Source organism: Lynx rufus, unplaced genomic scaffold (genome assembly GCF_022079265.1).
Source record: "Lynx rufus isolate CCGP_SWC_20201006 ecotype Redwood Valley unplaced genomic scaffold, mLynRuf1.p SCAF_7, whole genome shotgun sequence".
Taxonomy (NCBI): domain Eukaryota; kingdom Metazoa; phylum Chordata; class Mammalia; order Carnivora; family Felidae; genus Lynx; species Lynx rufus.
Genome location: NW_025814889.1, coordinates 121656225 through 121681389, shown reverse-complemented (window position 1 = coordinate 121681389; position 25165 = coordinate 121656225). Strand labels below are relative to the sequence as shown.

Here is a 25165-nt window from a genome sequence, read left to right as displayed (position 1 = left end):
TTTTCTTTACATTCTGGGCTGGGCTAAATGCATTTTGTGGATTGCTTATGAAGGATCACCTGGTAAATTATAAAGATGTATGACAATGAACAAGGTTGGCCTGAAATAGACCTATGCCAGGGCACACTTGACTGGAGGGTCTATTTCAGAGGAAAAACCTGGGAGTCATGTTGCTTTACAAGCATGAGTCATGTATTGTTAGTAATATTTCAAGGGAAGCCACTTAAAATATGTCCTGAGTACTGATACTGGAAATGACCTTGTTTTCCATATGCTTTCAGGTGTCTTCACGTAAGTGTACATATTTATGCCTATATTTAACACCTATCTACATTTGGGTTCTACAATGCATAGCATTGCAATTAAAAGAACGAATTCTGATATGAGACCTTGAATAAAAATCTTAGTCCCCACCATTTCCTGGCAAGTGTTTTTTTTTTTTATTTTTTTTAACGTTTATTTATTTTTGAGATAGAGAGAGACAGAGCATGAACGGGGGAGGAGCAGAGAGAGAGGGAGACACAGAATCGGAACCAGGATCCAGGCTCTGGGCCATCAGCCCAGAGCCTGACGCGGGGCTCGAACTCACGGACCGTGAGATCGTGACCTGAGCTGAAGTCAGACGCTTAACCGACTGAGCCACCCAGGCGCCCCCCTGGCAAGTGTTTTAATCTTCCTAAGCCAGTTTCCTCCTTTAAGAAATGGAGATGATTCCTACCTCAAGAGTAATTGTAAGAATTACATTAGTTAATGGATAAAGTACCAAGCATGTTATATGTCACAGGGTTTAAGTCTTCCTTAAACCATTAATACAATAGAAACTATCATATTTAGGAGAGATTGTAGGGATCAGAGATGTTTATTGAATGAAAAGGCACCCGAAACCAATAATATTGCACTGTATGTTAACTAAAATTTAAATAATATTTTCTTTAAAGGAGAAAAAAAAGTCACCAATAGCACAGATTTCTTCCTCTCCTTTGTAATTGCTTACCTGCCTAAAGACTGGAACCTCAGCTCACCGCACACTGTCACCTGAAACGCCCATCAAGTTATCAAAGAAGGCAATGTAAAAACCCCAGGTGTATCTTCTTGTAAGGACCCGGACTGTTGAACCGGAAAGCGAAAAGTACAAGTGTTACAACTGACCTTCGACCCGCGCTCCCCCATCGGTCGCCTGTTTATTTAAATGGTGCGTCCCCTCGGGTGCCACCTGGTAACATTTAGGCCCCGCGCTCCCGGCGGGTTCGCGGGACGCGGCTGGAGGCGCCAGTTCTCCCAGGTGTCCGCGGCGCTCGGCGACCCCGGCCACCCCGAGCCCGGCACCCCGGTGAGGGCTTGGCGTGGCTAGACGAGCTCGGCCGGCTGCGGTGGGTGCAGAAGCCTCCGCGCCTAGCCACGTCCCCCCCTTCGCGGGGCGCTCGGAGCCGGCGGGGACCGATACCTGGAGGACGCCTCCAATCCCCGCGGGCGCCACGCCTGCCGCGCCCGCGGCGCGGGGAATAAGAAGTGAGCGCCCGGCCGCAGAGGTAAAGCTCGGGCTCGGGCTGTGCGCCGCGGGGCCACGGTTGGAACGCAGGACCCGGGAGACCGAGCGACCATGGACGCGCCGCGGGGCATCGGCACCTTCGTGGTGTGGGACTACGTGGTGTTCGCCGCGATGCTGCTCATCTCCGCCGCCATCGGCATCTACTACGCCTTCGCGGGGGGCGGCCAGCAGACCTCCAAGGACTTCTTGATGGGCGGCCGCAGCATGACAGCCGTGCCCGTGGCGCTGTCCCTCACCGCCAGCTTCATGTCGGCCGTCACCGTCCTGGGCACCCCCTCGGAGGTCTACCGTTTTGGGGCCATATTCAGCATCTTTGCCATCACTTACTTCTTTGTGGTGGCCATCAGCGCGGAGGTCTTCCTCCCGGTGTTCTACAAACTGGGAATTACCAGCACCTACGAGGTAAAGGGTGAGGGTGGGTTAGGGGGGGAGCGGAGGGGGCAGGACTTTTCAGGCTCTTGGAGGGATTTTTCCTGGGGGCAGACTCACCACCACATCGAAATATCTCCCTGTCCAGGTCCATTACCTCCCCTGCCCTCCCCTTTTGGGGAGAGGTGTCCTGTGAAGGCCACAAAAATCTTGGAATTTGCTCTCAGGAGCTCACTGACAAAGAGAGGCTTCCAAAGTAAACGGAGTGATTTGGATTAGTGCTCACTAAGGCGCTTTCTGCTTTAACATCTTTGATTCCGAGTCAAGGGGAAAGATTTAAAAACTTTTTATCTGGGGGAGGGTAAGTTGTTCAAATCTCAGCCTCTCCTCTTTGAAAGGAATCCCCTTGTTTCAGGTCCATAGGCACCACTCACTTTCCCAGGATCGTCTGGGAAGAATTTGTGCACTCTCCCCTCCTTGCCCCTCCACACACGCGCACACACACACACACACACACACACACACACACACACACACCCTCCAGAGGCACATGCCCAAGTGGGTAAGGTGCTGTAACTCCTGTCCCAGTACCTACATTTGAGATCAGAGTCTACCCCTTACTAGCTGGGTAACCTTGAATGATTTATTTAACCTTTTGTGCCCATTTCTTTCATCTCAAAATGAAAATAATAATACCAACTACTTCATCTAGTTGTTGGGAGGATTAAATGAGATGATGCAAGGGTAACATTCAGAATAGTGTCAGGGGCTGGGTGAGTGCTGGAAAAACGTGGGCCATAAATATTTGTGGTGACAGTAGCAGACATGGTTATCTTGGGATAGCTGGGAAGATTTGGCTGAAAGGTTCTTAAACAGTTCTGCCTTTTCTCTCAGTGGAAAAATGATTAAGGAAGGCACTTGTTGGGATGAGCACTGGGTATTATATGTAAGTGATGAATCACTGGGTTCTACTCCTGAAACCAATACTACACTGTATGTTAACTAACTCCAATTTAAATCAATAAATAAAACCATCTTTCCTGCTGCACAGCTCCATTGGTTATAGGTTTTCTCCAGTTGTCTGCAGGAAAGGGCTTTGGAGAGGGAGGGAATGTTTGGTTTAATTTAAAGAACTGTTGAATGTGAGCGGGGTGGGGGTGCAGTTCAGCACCCTTAGTGGTCTCTTCATCCAGGCACTAACCCATGAGGCACATGGGCAAACCTGCAGAAGTTTCCTCTCGCACAGGTCATTATCCAGAGGGCTCTGACACCCATTCTTAGCCTTAAGTTCAGGTACTTTTTGCTCCAGTCCAGAGCCACTGGAAGGTGGTTTCCTAGTGAGGCTGGTTCAACTGGTGCTGGCTGCGGGGCCTCAATGGCACAACAAGTGTTAGTGACAAACTGCCTGGGCTGTGGTGATGCCATCCAGGGCGAGGCACCCCTGGGGCAGCAATGCCTTCCACTCACTCTGGTCATTGTGTTTGGGAGAGTTCGGTCATCATCCCAGAAGGGAGCAGAATGGAATTTCTCTGTTTTGCTCAAAATTAACAAACTGGCTGCCCCAGACCAATCTTAATTTTCTGTCTTTTTTTTTTTTTTGACCCTTAAAGTGTTTTGAAAGAAAATTAATTTAGCATTTATGATGTTGAGAAGTCAAATACAATTCCAGATTCTAGCTTCTTTTGAAAACTTAGAAGCCTGGTGACACTGGGCTCACATTCCCTGGGGTGAATTCCATGATCAATTCCCAGTTTTACAGCCATTGTTCTCACTTCCTGTTAATTCTCGTAGCTGCATGGTTACTTTCTCATGATAGAGAAATCTTCATCTGCATTTTTGTCTTTCTCAAAAATGCAAAAGGGAACATGGACAGGGTGAAGGGAGTACTTGGTTTTGAGAGAGATGTGAGAGGACATATTTCTTAGTGGATGTGAGGAATAGTCCAACATTTTAATATATGAACACCTGGCCAATCCACTTGTGTATATTACTTTATGAGTCCTTAGGCAGTTTGAGTCTGTGAGCTCTGATCTATAGTCAACCAACTCCAAAACTCAGAAAGGGTTTGAAGAACCTGGCAAGAGGACTTCAGTCCCCAGAGATGAATGCTCCTCTCATAAGCACTGACCCATGCCTCCTCGGGACAGCAGCATTAATTCAACCAGAAAGAGATTACCCATACGGTTTCCAGCGGTGGAGGCTGTTAGCAGAGTTCAGCTAAAAATGGCAAGAAGTTAATGTTTACTGAATGCTTAATACATGTGTGGCACTGGGCTGCATGGTTTACACACATACATTATCTGACTCAATACTAAAACAATCCTTATAAGAGAGCCCCATTTTGCAGACAGAGAGACTCAGAGTAAGTTAAGCTACATAAGAGTGTGAAGCAAAGTAGACACATGCCTAGAGGCTGTGCAGTGGTGCATACTGGCTGCTTCTGAAGCCTCTGGTGAGTCTGTTATAACACTTAAGCAGGGCTTACAAGAGTACAGAGAGAACAAGGGAAGTAGAACAGAACACACAGAGTTGTGGGCACGCTGGCAGCTTGCATGACTGGTGGGTGCCCAGCAGCTGGGGTCAGGGAAGTTAAGATAACATGCTTTGTCCCTGATGATTGGCCATAGCAAACACTCTCCTGTAACTCTTTTCTATTTGTTTATATATGCCTCAGAGGGCACCACCTACACAGAATAAGAAGTCCAGCGCTGGGTGATATACCCTGGTATTCTTGCTCAAATATGAAATCTCTTCCTACTTATATTTCTTTAGCTAGAATTGGCTATTCGGAAGCATGTCTGTTATCTATTTATCACTGCTTTTAAAGTATAGGCCTGATAGGTGTTAGCCACTTCCAGACCCACAGATAAGAATGTAATGCAGGAATACAATTTCGTTCACCACTTCTTCAGGATCTTTCTGGATCCACAAAATCTGTGTGTTGGAACTGAGTTGTCTAGGTATATATATATAACCTATAATCCCTAAATATATATGTATTTTTGTGAATTATATGTATTTATATATATTATTCATATGTATTTATTTTGAATACATATGTATGTTTATAATTATGCGTTATATTTATCTGTGGATTTGGATGCCAATTTTTAATGTCTTACTTTTGAATAACAAGTTACAATATTTCCCCATCCATTTATATCACTTGATAGTCTCCAAAGCCCTGCAAAGTAAGAGGGGAAAGGATTAGTACTGTGATCCTCATTTTCAAGAGGAGGAGCCTAAGATTTCCAGTGACTTCCCCGAGCTTGTGGAGTCATGATTGGGACTGGGTCAAGGGCTGGAACTCCTCCCCAAAACTATGCTGTGCTGTGTGTTTTTTACCTGTTAGTTGTTTTTTGAAGGTCCTACCATGCGTCAGTGCCACTCGCTCACTCTGAGTCTTAGAGACATGGTCAGTTTGCCTATTTATTTGGAATAATGTAGTGGTTCCCTGCCAAGATTTCGGCATCAAATGGTCCTAGACATGCATTGTGGCTGTGAGAATTGTTAGGTTGCAACTTTGGTGTTCTCTCTGAACCCCAGTGCCCTCTGCTCTGATGGGTAGTACTGGCCTCTGGGAATTGTTGGAAGGACAGTGTATATAGCAAGTACTCTACAACTGTCACCTGTGATTATGGAGCAAAAATATCTGGTGTCCTTGCCTCTGATTATTACTTAATGTCAATTTTTCCTTCCTCTTTCTTTTCCCCTGCTCTATGAAAAGACTTGTTTTCAGCTTTAAAATTCTCTCTACATGAGTAATATTCAAGTTAGAGAATGAGAACCTAGCTTTCTTCCAGCTCTAAAATTCTATGACTCTAACTCTATAATATATTATGACATATACTATAGGAGATAAGCAGATTATATTTTAAGATGTCAAGGAAAGTAGGAAGAATTGGCAGTTGTTCATTGGCCCCGAATGGAAACTGACATAGACTGATTTAAATAAAAAATAATTTATTTGGGAGGATACAGGGGTAGCCCATCCGAGAGTGAAAAGATGAGCAAAGAGGCTGTGAAAAGGATGGAAGCCAGGATGGCCTCTTCAGGCCACTGTCAGGATCAGTCCTCTTTTGCTCCAGCCATTTTCTGTCTTTATATTATGCCTCTAAGATTTAAGTATCCATTGGAGAGAGAAGCTGATTGCCTGAACTTGGGTCATATGACCATCCCTTGGTCAGAAGAGGCAGGGCACCTTGATAGACAGTTCCATCACAATTGCCTGCAGTGGGAAAGGTTGATTCCCAAATGGATCAGGGAAATATCTAAAGTACATACCAAGACAAAGGGGAGAATGGCACTTTGCTCATTCTATAAATGCAGAATATAATCCACTTATATATATTCTTGAAAAGTCAAAACTAGGGATGGAGAACAGATCAGTGATTGCCAAGGTTTAGGGGTAGGGGGAGAGTTTGACTACAAAGGAACAACATAACAGAGTTTTCTGGTGGTGATGGAATTGTCCTGTATGTATTAGTACCTAATGGACTGCACTTTAAAACAAGAGTTGGGGCGCCTGGGTGGCGCAGTCGGTTAGGCGTCCGACTTCAGCCAGGTCACGATCTCGCGGTCCGTGAGTTCGAGCCCCGCGTCGGGCTCTGGGCTGATGGCTCGGAGCCTGGAGCCTGCTTCCGATTCTGTGTCTCCCTCTCTCTCCGCCCCTCCCCCGTTCATGCTCTGTCTCTCTCTGTCCCAAAAATGAATAAACGTTGAAAAAAAAATTAAAAAAAAAAAAAAACAAGAGTTAATTTTGCCGTATATAAATAAAAAGAGTAGTAAAGTAGGAATACAGAATACAAATCTTATGAGGTTGCTTTAAATTTCTAACCCCTTTACTTCTTGAGCAGCTGATGTTTCACAACAGTATAAAGTTTTCACGTATTAACCATTTTTCACTTTTTTGGAAACAGTATTTAGAGCTTCGATTTAACAAATGTGTTCGTCTCTGTGGAACAGTCCTCTTCATTGTTCTAACGGTAAGTTACTCTCCATTAGTTTGTTTTACCTTTTGTCATCTGAAATGTTTGAACTAAAGCATCTGGGCCAAGCTTATTTGGTAAATGAATGAAACATAAGAAAGAGATGTTGAAAATAGGAGACAAAAAAGCAAAAACACTTGCTGTTATACAGCATCAACTCTTAAGATCATTAAACCGTGTTTCAGCAAATGCCCCACTTCTTGGAAAACAGAATGTTTCAAGTGAATGCTAAGTATTACATTAATCAACTAACAGTCATGTTGCTTCAGGAGCACATGCTTTTTCCTCTCCCATCTCTGCTTCTGCCCACCAAAGTGACTGAGATGTCATCATTACTGAAATGACAAAGATATTTGAAGGAGCTGTAGGAGCTGATGGTAGGAATTGTAACAAAGGGAAAACAAGTAGTATGTTTCATAGTGTTTTGCAGCTTGTTGAGTACAGGTTTGTAAAAATTAACTGACATAGGAAGACACGAGGAAATAATTTCATTTGCTTGAAAGCATGCTTACAAAAGTGAATCAGTGCTCTCTTTTAAAAAGCAGAAACTTATGCCCCAATTGAAGTGGTCATCGAGTATAAAACAACAGAACTATGCACTCTGGAGTTTTTAAAGCCAAGTACAAGTCAGGTAATATAAGTAAATGCAAATATAGATTTACTGATTGCCACAAATGGAAAGCAAAGATTTGCCAAGCAGTGAATGACAGAGAACACTTCCCAGTCTTCATCCAGGTTGCTGGAGGCTTGTCATGATTATTGTCACATCATTTATATCGATCTTCCTCTTGACAGGTAAATGCTTTTTAGAGGGATGGGTTTGTTAATGGAGATCTAGGAAGGAGTTTTCATTCTCATCCCTATTGGTAATTCAATTCTCCAATTACAAGCAACCCTAAGCATTTGCTATAGCATAACAGAGTGCCTTTGTAAATTATTTAACTTGACTCCATTTTTTATCTCTGTAAATTGCATAACTTAGATTGGTCCTTAACACTTCCAGTGTAAAAGGAAGGAGCCCTTTGGGGTCTGGTAGAGATTCCGACAAAGAATTGAGGCCAGTATCTTGCATTTACCAACTGTTTAGTTCCTCTTTGGATCATTTTTAGAAATGCCTACAGAGATGAAAAGTGGGGAACAAGTGTCAAGAAGGTGGCCTGTGGTCATATTTTCAAATTTTCAAGTTGGTCCGGATAATGACTGTGGAAAGTTCATTACTACAAAAAGAAGAAAGCTTTACCATCTCCCACTTGAAGGACTTACTTCCATTGACCTATCCATGTAGTATAATCAAACATTCAAATACTACATAATATGGCTTTTTTCATCATTTGTCTTTATAGAGTAAACATGGAATCACAGAGAATCATAGAACCATATGTTTTTATAAAATAAATCACATAGAATATATATGAATATATACATACGATATACAGTATTTGAAAAATCTAATGCAGTGAAAATAATATCCTGAGAAAAAAAGACCACATTTATCATACTACTGTGCCCCAGATTCATAAATATTTGTTAGATATATGAATGAAAAATAATATAGAATATCAAAAAGATGGAATATAGTTTTTGTTGGCTTTCAGGGTTTTTTTAAGTTCAAATTTATAGTTTTGTTTAATTAATTAGCATGCAAACTTTTTGAAACCAGTTTCCAAAATTATTACTGTTTTTCCCAATTAAGTATGCAGTGATTAACAATAGTTTGAAGGCATATGAATGAGGAACCATCTTTTTTTTTAATTTTAGGTTTGTATTTTTTCTTTCCTTTTAATTGTTTAGATCGAGGAAAATTGATTTCAAGCTTCAGTTGATGGATCAATGACTATCTGCACTGAGCACCATGTGAAAAGTCCATATTTTTACTTTATTTTTTTATTTTTTATTTTTTATTTTTTTATTTTTGATAAGTCCGTATTTTTAACAAAATTGGCCATAAAAGATTTCCGTAATCTATGACCACATCACAAACGGTAAAGAAGAATCAGCTTCACTTAAATAACATTTTCAAGTTACAGATTTTATCATGTATACTGAAACTACTGTTTTAATTCATAATTGAGTTTATAAAAAATTAATATTTTATTTTATAATTCATACAGTATATTTGGTTTTCTTTTTCCCCTAGATTCTCTATACTGGAATTGTTATTTATGCCCCTGCCCTGGCTTTGAATCAAGGTACATTTTAGAGTTAACAATTATGTCACCACATTTGGGGGTTCATTTTTAAATAGACTTTATTCTTTCCTTGGGGAGGGGGGAAGATGGAGGAATGCCTCCAGTAACCTGCATCAACTTGAGGGGAGCAAGATGGCTTTAAGTGTTTACTCTAGCAGCTTCTTTGAGTTCCTGAGTCAATAGCTCCAAAAGATCTATGATTAATCAGAGGGCAGACCTCACTGAGGAGTGAATCTTGGATGTACCAACCAGCCACGCTCCATTCCTTCACAATGAACGCCCCCTGTAGTCTAAGTCATGAATGGCTGCACTTTCTTCCTTGGTAGCTGTAACCAGGCGCCCATAGTCAAGAGGCTTCTGTGTTACTCAGCTCAGTTCCATCATGAAATCTGGCAGGGAGAGAAACTTTTCTTCTTCCCATTTCTAACATGGTCCAAAATTCAAGAGAGGGAGATTTGTGTGACTTGAAATATCAAATCTTTCCTAGTGACACAATGAAAGATGGCTATAGTATCCTTTTAAACAAATGTATGAAGATGGTGCTGATCAACAAACTACCCTTTGGATTTGGGCAGATAAAAGCCATGGAACTGGAATAGTTTACTGAACCAAAGATGCCTGTTAGTTAGTCTTATCTGCAAAAGGCTTTCGGGGAACCCCATATCCTTTGAATTCTTATCAATCAGATGTGAATTTATCTCTAAAACTGCCTTGTAAAATGGACAAGTGGACTTTGATGGGAAAAATGGGATTCGGTTCCTGTGAGTTAATATAAAATGGAAGAACCCTGCTAAATCCACACTCTCATTTCTTGATTTCATGATAGACAGATAGTAATTATAACCTAAGTTTATAAAGTATAACTATATCATTACAAAGAAGAATTCCATGATATAATGTGCTGTTGAATTCTGAATGACAGGCATGTTCCATGTCAATATTACCAACATCATGAGTGGGTCAATTTCATGTATAAAGAGCTGACTATAAGCTTCATAAGTTACCTATTGGCCTTAAGTGTAACTAAAGATGTTGGCTTTAGGGTTTTAAAGTACAGTTATGGCAGTAAGAGAGTACTGCTTTCCATCTGTGAAGAAATTGAGGACTCAGATCTTATCAGGTTATTGTGCCATTCACTAGGGATTAGGACCCGAGACTGCATTTTGACCGCTTGAATATCAATTGTGTATTTTACTGTGACCAAAGCAGTATATACCAGCATAAATATAGTACTGGATGTGCAACAGATGCTCCAGAGAAACTTGTTTAACTGAAATGGATCTTAACATTCTTTGGGTCTGATCATTTTCTTTTTAATTTTTTTAAAAATTATAGAAAAATTCAAACATATACTAGAAAAAAGAGAATAGCATAGTAAACTCTAGTGTGTCCTTAACTCCACTAAAAATGATCAACTTTTGGTTTAATTCACTCTGTTTCACTCACTAGATTATTTTCCTGTAAATCTGAGATATTTTATCATTTCATCTGAATTCAGGGTCTTTTAAAAATAAGGATATGCTTTTTTTTTCTCCACTGAGGTAAAATTGACATATAACATTGTATTATACTATAATGATTCAATATTAGTATGTATTGCAAAATGACCACCACAATGTCTAGTTGACATCTGTCTCCATACATAGTTAAAAAATTTCTTTTTCTTGTGATGAGAGCAAATTGGTATTTATTCTCTTAGCAACTTTCAAATATGCATTATAGGATTATTAACTATAGTCAGCATGGTGTACATTACACCTCCAGGACTTATGTATTTTATAACTGGAAGTTTGTACCAGCATGTGTTTTGCAAATACAACTATACCATTTTCATATCTAAAATATTAAAATCATTTTTTTGGTATCATCAATATGAAGTCAGTGTTCAGATATCCCTGATTTTCCCCCCTTTTTATTGTATTTCATCATATGCATCTCCAAAATCTGTTTATCCATTCTCTTATTGATGGGTATTGGATTGTTTCCAGTTTTAGGCTACTCTGAATTAGAGCTACTAAGATCACTCTTGTTCAGGTTTTGTTTTGTCTTGCTTTGTATTTGTTGCAACCTCAAAGCAGAATGTGACTTGAGCACTACTTTTTCACTCACAAAACTTGCTGAGTTACTTTTTGAACAGCTTTATAACATACCTACGTAGGCTTGTAATTTTGCTACCTCAAACAATGTTTTTCTTTGGAAAACAAGCTCTATAGATAGTGACTCTCATCAAGTCAGTTCAGTTTAACATACTAGTTTTTAGAGGCCTGTCACATGTAGTAGACAACCACAGGGGATAGAAGATTTAAAAAGTAGATCCTAGAAGGTGAAAGGTATTTGAACCAATATTTTTCTTTTAAACATCAAGGGATAGCTCAGAACACTTCAGTTACAAAAAGTTTGGTCTTACTAAGGAATCTGCTAGGTAGCCAAACACTTCAGACCATGCAGTTAACGCTAGGTTACTTACATCTTGCAACAAATGCTACCTTGTCCTGTTAAAATAAGCCAACATGGAACTAGATAGAAAAGGAAAACTAGCTGGGTTTTAGTTCCTACTTATCACAGCATCACCCTCAGAAAGTGGTTCTTGTCCTGCCATACAGATTTTTAAAATGTTAACAAAAATGAAGAAAAACATCCTTGAATGTATTATCAGGGAGAATGAAGATAAAGTATTGAATACCTGTCTGTACAAGTAATTCTTGGGGCAGCGCTTACTCCAGTTCTTCCATGGGTGATGTGTCCCCATCCCCCAGGAGGAGCAGCATCTCTTTGGTTACAGCAGCATTGCCATCAGCAGCAGTGGGGTCATTTTCATCAATAACCAAGACCAAGTTTGATCGTCTTGTAGAACCTGTTAGCGTGTGTCTGGGGATTCTCTTTTGACACACATTTTTATTTCTAGTGGGTGAACACCTGGAAGCAGTATAGTTAAACATACACCTATTATGACCTAGCTCAGGGCAGGTTCATGTACAAAATTTAAGAGAAACTGGCAAATAGTTTTTCAAAATGAATGTACCATTTTACATGCCCACTCCACAATGAACGCATGTCTGAGTTATTTCAGTTGTGCTGCTGCCTTGGCTTTGAATCAAGGTACATCTTAAAGTTACCACATTTGAGGCTAATTTATTATATAGGAAAACATTGACTTTTGTATATTAACCTTGTGTCCTGCAAACTTGCTATAATCACTAGTTCCAGGAGTTTTTTTTTAATATCAATGATCATGTCATCTATGAACAAAGAGAGTTTTATTTCTTCTTTCCCAATCTATATACCATTTATTTCCTTTCTTGTACAATGTTGAGAAGAAATAGTGAGAGAGGGCATCCTTGTCTTGTACCTGATGTTAGTGGGAAAGCTTTGAGTCTGTCACCATTAAATAGGGTGTTAGCTGTAGGATTTTTGTAGACAGCCTTTATCAAGTTGAGAAAGTTCCCTTCTATTCTTAGTTTATTGAGAGTTTTTATCATGAATGGATATTGGATTTTGTCAAATGCTTTTTCTGCATCTTTTGATATGATCATGTGATATTTCTTTTTCAGTCTGTTAATTTGATAGATTCCATTAATTGATTTGAAAATATCAAACGAGCCTTGCATACCGGGGATAAATCCCTCTTGGTCATGGTGTTTAATTCTTTTTATACTTTTTTTGGATTCAATTTGCTGATCCTCAATTTGTTGAAGGCTTTTGCATCGGTGTTCCTGGGAAATATTGGTTTGTAGTTTCTTTGTAATGTCTTACCTGGTTTTGGTATTAGGGAAATCCTGGCGTCATAGAGTGAGTTAGGAAGTATTCCCTCTGCTTCTATTCTCTGAAAGAGGTTGTAGACAATTGGTATAATTTCTTCCTTAAATTGTTAGAAGTTACCAGTCAGCCTGCCTCGCCTAGAGCTTTCTGTTTTGGAAGGTCTTTAATTACTGATTCAATTTCTTTAATGATATAGACCCATTGAGATAATTTATTTCTTGTTGTATGACTTTTGGCCCATTGTGTCTTTCAAGGAATGGGTCTATTTTATCTAGATTATCACATTTGTGGGTAGAGTTGTGATCCTTCCATTTAAAAAGAATACAGTATGCCTCTCCACTTCTTAGGTAAATGGTGGCAAATTATACAACTTTTCTCCTTCTTGGTTCCATCTTAGTAACATGCACAACTCATTTCGAGGAGTGGTAGAATAGTGTGTTTACTGAACCATGATGACCAATACTCTATGACCCCATTCAGTCTAGTTAACTTCCTCACAATATCAAGTTGTTTCTTAGCTTCATTACAATAGAAATGCTTTCTCATGTATTTTATTTAGCCAATGTTGGATCTAGGGATGCTGTCTGAGGGTAGAAACTAGGTCCATTTAACTCAGCAAGTAAAATTTTAAACTCCACTTGTTTGGGGACATTTTATGAGATTTGGACCTAGTTTTAGGCAAGAGTAGAGAGGTAGGGAGAAGATAGGTGCTCTACAAATGATATAGATTCCTAATGATGATTTTTTGAGAAGTATTCTTATTATACACGTTTCACAGTTACTCATGCATTTTCTTTTTTCCTTTCACAGTCACAGGATTTGATCTGTGGGGTGCAGTAGTGGCGACAGGTGTGGTCTGCACATTCTACTGCACACTGGTATGTCAAGGACATTATTTCTCTTTTCACTTTATCTGCTTGCTTTGCAAAATGGAAAATTCCAGTAGTTGTGTTCTGCAAACTGCATTGTTCATGTGTAATATCCTACTCTTATCTCCCACAAGTGTAACTTTTTGTAAGAAATATCAATCTGGGGAAAAATTTGATTCTTTATAGAACATTGATCATAACTGAAACTTCTTTCTTTTATCTGAACCATTGTAGTGGTCCTGAATTTTGTCTTCCGATTCATCTTTACTGTTGTTAAATTATTATAGTTGTGTTCATATTATTCCTAGGCTCCAAAACCTGAGGTAGTTTCTCATTGCCTATAGGTAGGAGTTACAGTAAAAATATATAACATCCATATAGTATGGACACTGGTATTATTATGGATGCTAGTTCTTAGCAGTGGTGCAACTCTCATGGCATCCCTGACATACTAGGTCTTAAGACTTTAGTTGCTGGATCTTCTACAAGATGGGGATCTCCGGGAAGGGATGTTTCAGCCAAGGACATAGGAACTGGAGAGAGACTCTTGGCAAGTTTTTGGTAGTGGCTAGTACAAAATGATTTTAGTACTTCAACAACTGGTATGACCTTCTATATGCATACTTGATTGGATATCAGCCCTGCCTATGGGATAAAGTCCATGAAAATGCCTCTTGCATTTTGACTCTGAATTTTCTTCCCAACAATCTACCTATACCATTCCACTTTGCTTCAAAATGTATACCTGGCTACACTCAACATGCTATGTACTTTGACTTTTTATGCTTTTACCCATGCTGTTTTCTCTTCTGGGATGACCTTTCATCTTTGCCTCTGCTTCTGTCTGAAGGCTTGGCTCAAATCTCACCTTCTCTTGAAGGTTCTCCCAAGCTTACAATCTACGTTGAATGTACCTCTTGGCCCAGATCCATGTTTTCATTATTTTTATCCAACATAGCATATAAGCATGTAGATTATTAATAATGTCTGATAAAAGCATTAATCCTAATATACTTTTCTCCTCAAAGGGTGGTCTTAAAGCAGTTGTCTGGACAGATGTTTTTCAAGTTGGGATCATGGTAGCTGGATTTGCATCTGTGATTATACAGGCTGTAGTGATTCAAGGTGGGATCAGCACTATTCTAAATGATGCCTATAATGGTGGAAGATTGAACTTCTGGAAGTGAGTTGCTATTTACCTCCTGATCAATAGAATTCTCCTTTTTTTTTTTCTATAAAAATAATCTTTTTATTGAAACAGTAAGTTTATATTAGACCTCTAACAAATAGACCTCTAAGAACATAGTACAAAAAATTGAAGCTGACAAGTTAATGTGTGAGGGGTTTCCACCAAGTCTTTAAGGGGTTGAAACAGTCAGTTGGTTAGTTACATGGTACTTAGAATGGTCCTTCTTCCTGAGAAAGGACTGATAGCAAAAGAGTAATTTTCTTCCAGATATTTAAATCTGGAATTGGTTAAAGGGTAGGGTAGGGTAATTAGAGAAGAGATAGTTGGGAAATAAGAAAAGGAAACCTTTCTTAAGAGAAAAACACCAGAAGATCATATTGCCATTTTCATAGTTTTTTGTTTCAAGCAACCTAGAGAATTTTTCTATTGATATTGCCCCAACAATATATAGTATATTATTATTATATTTCATAATTGTATATATGTATTAAATGTTATATAAAATTATATATTATTTCTAGAAAATTTACTAGAAAATTTATGACTAATGTTTCAAGTGTCAGTAGATTGTGTAATATAGCATATCTTAAGCAGTTATTCATGTTTCCTGGAGAAAGACCAGTGGGAAAACTAGACATTTCATCCCAAATATATCACACAACTTAAAACAACATTTAAAATACCTTCCATTGTGGTTCAGTAGTGTCATTCTTGTTATCATGTTCAATGTGGAAAGGGGCTTATTTTGACTTGGACCAGCATATTTCCTCTTTAAGAAGCCCTACTTTGAGACACACAAGCTGAAATCACTGGCAAGAAGAAAAAAAGAAAAGCATTTCTTACTTGGTGGCTCTCTTCTAGTTTTTGAAAATGGCACTAACATTTGAGAAGAGATTTTTCAGAAATTGGACAGGGACAACATGTTAATTTTCAGAGATGAGTTGAATTATGACAAATCAATTTCAACTATTTTCTATTATTATTATGACTACTTCAAGATTCAGATTCCAAGGAAGAGCACCTCCAATTGTCCTAGCTTGGGCATGATTCCATACCTTAGTTGGGGCAGAGCAGGACTTTGTATTGACAACCACTTAGACTATTTTATGGGGCAATGGTTGTTTCCCAAAGCGTATTTAGGTTGCCATTACTAGAGGATGGGAGAATGGATACCAAGAAGCAGAAACAATCAGTGGCCACGCAGAAGATCTTGATTACTCCCAAATCTCTTCCTAGTAGGCTTAGATTGAGGGGAGAAGGTTTGGAACCAATAATTTTTTCTGCAAGTTAATTGTCACTGTGTATAAAGGCAACCCCTATTGCTGCATTGAAGTGACACCTTTTACATTGATGAGAGATTATTGAAAGTAAAAGATTAGACATTTTCATGATGTTTATTTTGGAGCCTGCCAAGCTTTAAATGATAAGAAAAGCATTATTGTGTATCCTTGTTATTCAGATATGTTTGAGAATATGGTGGGCAAAATATCTGCTCTGGTGGTGATAAGAGAAGGATTCTGTGTTGGTATTTTCTGTATGATCTATAGTTGTCATATATATTGTATATGGCCTAAAACCACTAAATTGGCTGTTCTAAATCTTGTCTTACTTCCCTCAAGTAGCTCGCTGAGTCCTTTTGGCTCTTGATTTCCATTAGCTAATATAGTAGTTGCTTTCTCTGTAGGATAAAGGGTCAACACCCTTGAAACTCTTAAACTTTAATATGAAAGTTAGAGAATGGAATAGAGGCTCTTGTATTTCCATAAGAATGCCAGGATATGTATAAAATTAGAACACTTTCTTCAACTAATCTTAAATATAAGATTTGAGATGGATTTGCAGAATTTCACAATTTTTAGAAAGTTTCTTTGAAAGCCAATTTTGCAGAAATTTGTGAAGCTCATATTGTATATCATAGATGAATAGAATTATTCCTTCTAAGATAACACATTAAGAAAAGTTAAAAGACATATCAAATGTGGAAGTTGAGCTTTCTTTGTGACAATATTTTGGGCTTAAGTATATGTCATAAAGTGACTTTTCACTATTAGCATTTAGCTTGTGCACACAGCATTTTAAGAAAGGATGATTACACTGACATAGTAATTTTAGAATGCAAAAGCCTTTAAACTGCATTATCTAACTGAGTTCTTGATCTTGAATATAAATTAGAAGTCTGACTGTACATGTGCTAAGAGAAGAATTACGTATGCATTGTATAACAAAAAATTTTGTTAATTTTGTGTTCATTTCAGTACCATATCTATTGCTAGGGTGCACTTAGGAAATTCCCTCTCTTTATTGCTTTCTCTTTTTAGTTTCATATTTTTCTCTAATTACAGCATGGCAGACTTGTTTAAATAACAATTTACTAAAGCTACAGGAGAAAATTTTTATAAAATCTCAGAATAATTAGAACATTCATTTTTCCTCAGTCCCACCCAGAGTTTCCAATTCTCTGAAATTATCCACTTTTATTTCGTGGAACTTAAGCTAGAAATATTTCTACCTTTTTTATTACTTCATAAATTTGTACATATTTATGTATGTATCCATATTTACATAGATATACATTGCTTGCTTCCAAAAACTATTCTAGGATAATTTTCTATAGTTTTTTTGCTGATAGCTCAGATTTTTTTTCTGTTCCTTTTCATTTAGTTTCAATCCTAACCCTTTGCAAAGACATACATTCTGGACAATTGTTATAGGAGGGACCTTCACATGGACCAGCATCTATGGTGTCAACCAATCCCAAGTGCAGAGATATATTTCCTGTAAAAGCAGATTCCAGGCAAAAATGTAAGTCAAACTATGGTATAGAAATCATTAATAACCATCAGTTGTCTTTATTGAAATTCTTTCATTAGTCACACTTTGCTCAGGTTTAAGTCTTATGTATCATGAAATTCCAAGAGATAAATGATACTTAGTTATAAAAGGATCAAGTAAAACAAAGTGGCACTGTATATTTTAAACCAGATAATTTGAAATATTTATATGAATTATTTACTAAAACAAATACTATCAAATAATGCATTTATTGTGTATCTATTTGTATAAGGAATTATGGAGGATAAAAAATTATAAATATATGGCTCTTATCTTGAAGGAGCCTTAATATCTAGTTAGGAAGATATATGCAAATATGCAAAAAAGTGAAATAACACTAGAAAAGTATAACAGTTCCATGGAAGGATAAAATGCTAGAAGAAATGGTCAAGGACATTATATTGACGGACGTGTTGGTGTGTTTTATTTTCAGACATAGTCATGGATTTATACCTCTGCTCTAACACTTGCTATTTGAGTAATCATGGGAAAGTTACTTAGTCTCCCTGAGTCTCAGTTTCTGAACTTACAAAATGAGCATAAGAAATATTATATATTTCATGAGAGGTATTGTAAAATGCTGTGTTCAGCACACACATGGTAGGGGGGCCAGTAAATGTGAATTCCATTTTCTATCTCAGATCATAGGATGTGAAAGCAGAGGATGGGTGAGAGATTCCTCTCAAGCAGGCAGATCCTGAATAATGACCGTATGTGGGCGGGTAGAGAATAGTGGGAGAGCATTCCAGATAGACATTGATTTGAACATAGCCCAGATGTCAGAAGGATAACATGATCAGGGAACTCTCAAGCCCATCATGGCTTGAAAAAAGAGTACAAATGGTGGCTGGTTCTTTCTCAGGAAGCCTCAGATCAGTGTGGTGACCACCATTCCCCATGCTGGTAAATAAGGCTAACTGGACCCACGTGCATTTAGGAACTTAAAAATTCCAAATAGCTTAAGAGTAACAGCATGATTAAAGTAGGATGAGGAATGGTAATTCTATTTCCATTCAAAGGAAAACATGAAAATATTGTGATGTCACATGTCAGAACTCAATATATTGAGGGTAAATTGGTTTAAACATGATCTGTCTTTGGAACATTCTGTAATAAAAGATCTACAAGAAAATCAGCACAGTAACTGGATATAGAATACCCCAAAAGTGAGCTTAGAGGTTCTGGTATTTTTAGGAACTTTGAAGGAATGTAATTTATACTTCCAGTAATCCACTGGACTTTAAATCTATGCTAGAGCTGATGCCTCTCCCAAATTAATTGTGCACATACTCTTCTGTTTCTTTGGGAACATGAAACTCAAAAAGCCCAATTTTATAACTAAAAGACCAGAATTGGAGCTTTAGAGCTTTCTTAATAAAAAACAATTTCCTTTGGAACGGCCCAGTGGGTCTCCTTAACAAGGCAGAATCCCTGAGCTCGGAGGAATCATTTTCTCCTACTTCTTTTTTTCTTTTTTTTATTAATTTGTTTTATTTTTTATTTTTTAAATGTACATCCAAATTAGTTAGCATATAGTGCAACAATGATTTCAGGAGTAGATTCCTTAGTGCCCCTTACCCATTTAGCCCATTCCCCCCTCTCAGAACCCCTCCTGTAACCCTCAGTTTGTTCTCCATATTTATGAGTCTCTTCTGTTTTGTCCCCCTCCGTTTTTATATTATTTTTGTTTCCCCTCCCTTATGTTCATCTGTTTTGTCTCTTAAAGTCCTCATATGAGTGAAGTCATATGATTTTTGTCTTTCTCTGACTGACTAATTTCACTTAGCATAATACCCTCCAGTTCCATCCATGTAGTTGCAAATGCATTTTCTCTTACTTTTTAACACTGGCTCCTTGGTAAGAATGAATCCTAGCCAGAAAGTTAAGACCTACTGACATTGATTGACCAGGGGCAGTATTAAATGTTGTTGATAAGAAATCTATTTGAATGGCACTAAAGTCAAATAAGACTATATAGTAAAGTATTAAACCCATGTATGAGCAAGGGTGTTAGAGCAGGAAAGCATCTGTGTAGATTTTCTGATGATTTGGAGATGAGATACACTTATTACACTATTTTTAGACAATAACAAAACATAGAATAAATTTAGTCAATCAAGGGAAAAGGTTAGCAATCTGTGGCTTGGCACCTGTTGAAGGTGGCTTCTCCTGAAACAGACTCTGAGATGGAGGCTGGCATGCTACAGTCTGTTAGGAAATCACCACCTGTAGAAGAAAATGGAAAGGAAGCAGGGTTGACTGGAGGGAGAATTTGGATTGTTATGCATTCTCAGCCAAGGCCTTAGGGGAAGCTCTAAATTTGGGCTGACTCATCAGATTTGTCCCAAATTAGGATGAGGGGACTTGTCCTTTAAACCTCTGAATCCACTAGTCATTGGACACAGGTGCCCCAGGGAAGGAGGCATGATATTAGGTGTTGTACTTCTCTTCATACAAGGGCAGCTTGTATCAGTATCCAGTATAGCACCCCTGGGAGAACAATATAGTCACCTTCTGAGAGAGAGAAATGTTAACTATTCAACTGATTATTAAGACATAGAACTCAATGACATTAATATTCATAATGTCAATAATTACCATTTAACAAATGTTATTACATGCCAAGCTCTATGATATGTACTATTTCATTTAGTCTTATAACTCTGTGAGGTAGGCGTTGTTATCTGTAGGTATAAATGAAGAAACTGAAGTTCACAGAGGCTAAATTACTTGCCTAGGGTCACATATGATAGATCGAACTAGCGTTTATGTTCAGGTTTGACTCCAGTGATGTTATATAAGCCTTTATACTCTCCCAGAGCACACATCATGTATTATAATGGTGAACATTGTTTGGGAAGGTACCTGTTCAAGGAATGCAGATTTGCCTTTCACATTTATTAGATGATATTACAAACCACATTTAAAGTTTTTTTTTTTTTCAACGTTTTTTATTTATTTTTGGGACAGAGAGAGACAGAGCATGAACGGGGGAGGGGCAGAGAGAGAGGGAGACACAGAATCGGAAACAGGCTCCAGGCTCCGAGCCATCAGCCCAGAGCCTGACGCGGGGCTCGAACTCACGGACAGCAAGATCGTGACCTGGCTGAAGTCAGATGCTTAACCGACTGCGCCACCCAGGCGCCCCTACAAACCACATTTAAACAAGTTTGATGAGTTGCAATGTAGATGCTAACAATGTTTAGCAGTTTAGAGTTGCATTACTTTTAAAAGGAAAGTGAGTAATGGTTACTGGTCTGTTGACTATTAAAAATCTTTATTTCATGATAAGAAGTTCTGAAGTAATATAATTACATATGATTATAAAGCTGATAATGCCCATCGAACTCTGACCAGGAGAATATAGTTATTTAATAGAGAAACCCCCATCTATTCCATGTATTTCCAAATATATTGTTGATTGAGCTTAAAGAGAAGGTTAGGCTAGAATAAAATAGATAGCAGTTTTGATAACCAAAAGATAATGTACATTTATTGAGTAATCATGAAGGTCTTTTCTGTTTATGTTACCAGTTTCCTAATCTTTAGGATGGAAATTACAATTGTCATTTGCTGACTTCTTTAGGTCTCTCTACATCAATCTTCTGGGACTCTGGGCAATCCTCACCTGCTCAGTGCTTTGTGGGCTCGCCCTATATTCCAGGTACCATGACTGTGATCCTTGGACAGCCAAGAAAGTGTCTGCACCAGACCAGGTTCAGTACCATGTCTTTCTTACATGTGCATTAAGGATACCCAGAAAGCTTATTAGCTGGGAGGAAAGAGTGTTCCTGTTTTTGTAGAGAAATAGCAAATGAATACAATGTAATTGTCTTTAATTTCTATAAAGCATTTGACAAAAACTTATTTTAGCAAATATAGTAAGAATGAAGAATGCTGTATCCAAGATTGAAATAGTGAAATACCTGGAAAAATTTCAAGCCAAGGGATCAATAGAAATAGCTCAAGGCTGGGAGTAGAAATGTAAACACAGTTCAAGAAAAAAAAATCCACGCACAAACCATGGTAGTGTAGAATATTTTACGGTTATTCTCATATCACTTATTTATCAATGGCTTACCTTCCAGTTTTTAAATGATAGATAAACAGATCTAATGAGTGAACATTTACTAAGTACCAACTATGCGATGAGATTCTATGCTCAGAGCTTTGCATGCTTTATCTCTTTTAATTCTCACAACCCTATAATTCTAATTTTAGAGATGAGGAAATGAGTGGCTCTCAGAGAGGTTATATAACTTGCTCAAGGTTGCATAGCTAATAAATAAGAATAGCTGCAAGCACTTATCATACTGTTATAAGTGCTTTATATAGACTTCAACTCTGAATCCTTACAGCCACACTCTGAGGTAGGTGCTGTGATTATCTCTCTTTCAAAGATGAGGAAACTGAGAAACAGACAAATCATGTAACCAGCTAGTAAACCTGGAACCAAAATTCAAACTCAGGCAGCCTGCGACCAGAGTCCTAACTTTGAACCTCTGTGCCATATACAGCCTTTCAGAAAGTGTAGCTAGAATTCAAATCCAGGGCTGCTAGACTCTAAAGCTTGAGTTCTTGTTCTCAGAGTTCTTGCCAAAATTCTTTTTTCTTTTAAATGTTTATTTTTGAGAGACAGAGTGTGCATGAGCAGGGGAAGGGCAGAGAGAGAGGGGGACAGAAGATCCAGATCAAGCTTTGCGCTGACAGCAGAGAGCCTGATGTGGGGCTTGAACTCACGAACCATGAGATCATGACCTGAGCCAAAGTTGTCAGGAGCTTAACCAACTGAGCCACCTAGACACCCCCACCCCCGCAAATTATTTTCTAAGACTTGTTTGTAAATCAAGTGCCCAGGGGACTCATGAGAAAGAAGATAGACCTGCATTCTATGTTGGTGTAAATGCATCACATACTCCTAGAAAAATGCAACTTTGTGGGATTAGAAAATGAGAGCCTCAGTGAGCTGTGCATCTCAACCCTATCTTCACGTGTGTCCTCCTGTTAATAAATAGATCTTTCCTATTTGCTCAGAGAATCTAAGCAGCATGTTTCCTCTGAAGATGGAGGCACTCTTCCCTTATGTTCTCTCTAGTGAAGAATATTTTGTTCTTTTTGTCAATGTTTATTGTTTGTAGTTTATATAATGAGGACAGTAGGGATGTTAAAAATGTTTCTCATTTATCTTATCCTACCCCTGGACAATCACAACAGAAAATGTCTACAATCTCCTAACCTTGAGACTCGTCATAGAATGACAATGGGGGTGGAGTGGGGTCTCGCATGCATGCACCTGTCATTTTGAGAGCCTGTGCTGATTTTTTTTTTTTTTTTAAGAAAGGTTTCCTCCGAATTGGATGATTCCAGTGTTGTGTTGGTTGTTAAGGAGTTAATCCAATTAACAGTTCCCTGGGGATACAATGCACATAGGCACAGTCAGTAGAAAGTCAGGTCAAAATCTTAACCTGAGGAGAGCAAAGATATATTTCTGTGACACTCTGCTGGACCTCACCATGAGGAAGCAAGATTAGTGTTTAGATATAGTTTTACTACTTTTCTGTCGGTCTTGCTAGTTCTACCTATACCTGAGGGGGTCATTCAGAATATGAAATATCACCCCAAAAACTTTTAAGAAAGTTGATGATAGGGTAGAGGATTTTAGATCTTGTTATAGCAGTAACAATGGAAACTTGACTTTTGCTTTATGTGGAATACTGCTTAAAGTGACACTTTTAAGATATCTTGGGGGGGCGCCTGGGTGGCGCAGTCGGTTGAGCGTCCGACTTCAGCCAGGTCACGATCTCGCGGTCCGTGAGTTCGAGCCCCGCGTCGGGCTCTGGGCTGATGGCTCAGAGCCTGGAGCCTGTTTCCGATTCTGTGTCTCCCTCTCTCTCTGCCCCTCTCCCGTTCATGCTGTGTCTCTCTCTGTCCCAAAAATAAATAAACGTTGAAAAAAAAATTTAAAAAAAAAAAAAAAAAAAGATATCTTGGGAAAATTTGGTCTTGATTTCATAGAGAGATAACTGCTATTCTCTCTTTCTGAGAATAAAAATTTAGTAAGCTTTGGATAAAGTGGAGAAATTCTTAAAACAACTCAACACAGACCCTTGTAACAGTGGGTTAATAGTAACAAACTATTGTTAAATGAAATCAAAGAAGCTGATAAGATAGGACATGCCATCCACTCTATACTATCAGAGAAGGAATCAAGAATGTTTCAATGCAAATGAAGGGAATTTTTCCTAGAAAATTATCCTCTTAGTACCCTTTTGATTTAAAAATTAGTGTTGCCAAAAGACTGGCATGTAACATAGTACTGAAGTAATACACTTTCCCATCCTTATTTAATATTTATTTTTTTTAAGTAACTTATCAAAAAGTAAGTTGATATCAGGAACTTTTCAAAAAGAAGCAAGTTTCAGAAACTTCCTGAGGGTACTCTCCACTTGTCACTATTTCTCATACTATATGCAGCTGTAATTACACTTTCAGTTCTGGGTAGTGATTGAAGTTCACGGGGCGCCTGGGTGGCGCAGTCGGTTAAGCGTCCGACTTCAGCCAGGTCACGATCTCGCGGTCCGTGAGTTCGAGCCCCGCGTCAGGCTCTGGGCTGATGGCTCAGAGCCTGGAGCCTGTTTCCGATTCTGTGTCTCCCTCTCTCTCTGCCCCTCCCCCGTTCATGCTCTGTCTCTCTCTGTCCCAAAAAAAATAAATGAACGTTGAAAAAAAAAAATGAAGTTCACAAAGATATCTTTGAGTCATCAAGTCAAGTTAAATTAACTATGCTGTTTGCTTAAGCATAGAGGTATGTAAAATATTTCCTTTAAATTGTTTTATTATTCTAAAGAATGAGAACAGCTACTTTTTAAAAAATTTTTTTAAATGTTTTTATTTATTTTTGAGACAGAGAGAGAGCATGAGCAGGGGAGGAGCAGAGAGAGAGGGAAACATAGAATCCAAAGCAGGCCCCAGGCTCTGAGCTGTCAGCACAGAGCCTGACACAGGGCTCAAACTCACGGACTGAGATCATGACCTGAGCTGAAGTTGGACGCTTAGCCAACTGAGCCACCCAGGTGCCCTGAGAACAGCTGCTTTTTAATCAAGCATTTACCATATTCCATGTACTATACTAAGAGCTCTACATTTAACTTTTATAGCAAGTATATGGGATTCGTATTATTACCCCTCATTTACAGATGAGGATACTGAGTCTTAGAGAAATTAAGTAACAAAAACCACTTCTGTCTGAATCTAGAATCTGTATCCTTAACTACTGTGCTATTCTTTTAAGTGTTAGCAGTTAAATAATATAATTTTTCATATTTAGAAATTTCAATTATGTGGAATAAGTTCCGTTAGTTCTTGAAGAACACAAGATAAATGATACATTAATAATTTTATTTGGTAGCAAATAGCACTCA

At 38.5% G+C, this 25165-nt stretch overlaps 1 protein-coding gene across 1 annotated transcript in view; it reads left to right on the top strand.

The window, feature by feature from the left end:
• The first annotated feature begins 1600 nt into the window (after positions 1–1600).
• Positions 1601–25165, top strand: part of SLC5A8 (solute carrier family 5 member 8) — a 54581-nt gene continuing 31016 nt past the window's right edge. Inside the window, exons 1-7 of the mRNA XM_047067309.1 lie at positions 1601–1951; positions 6838–6903; positions 9044–9095; positions 13665–13732; positions 14752–14906; positions 17574–17714; positions 21331–21460. Of these exons, the coding sequence (XP_046923265.1) occupies positions 1601–1951; positions 6838–6903; positions 9044–9095; positions 13665–13732; positions 14752–14906; positions 17574–17714; positions 21331–21460 (963 nt within the window). The remainder of the gene's footprint in view (positions 1952–6837; positions 6904–9043; positions 9096–13664; positions 13733–14751; positions 14907–17573; positions 17715–21330; positions 21461–25165) is intronic.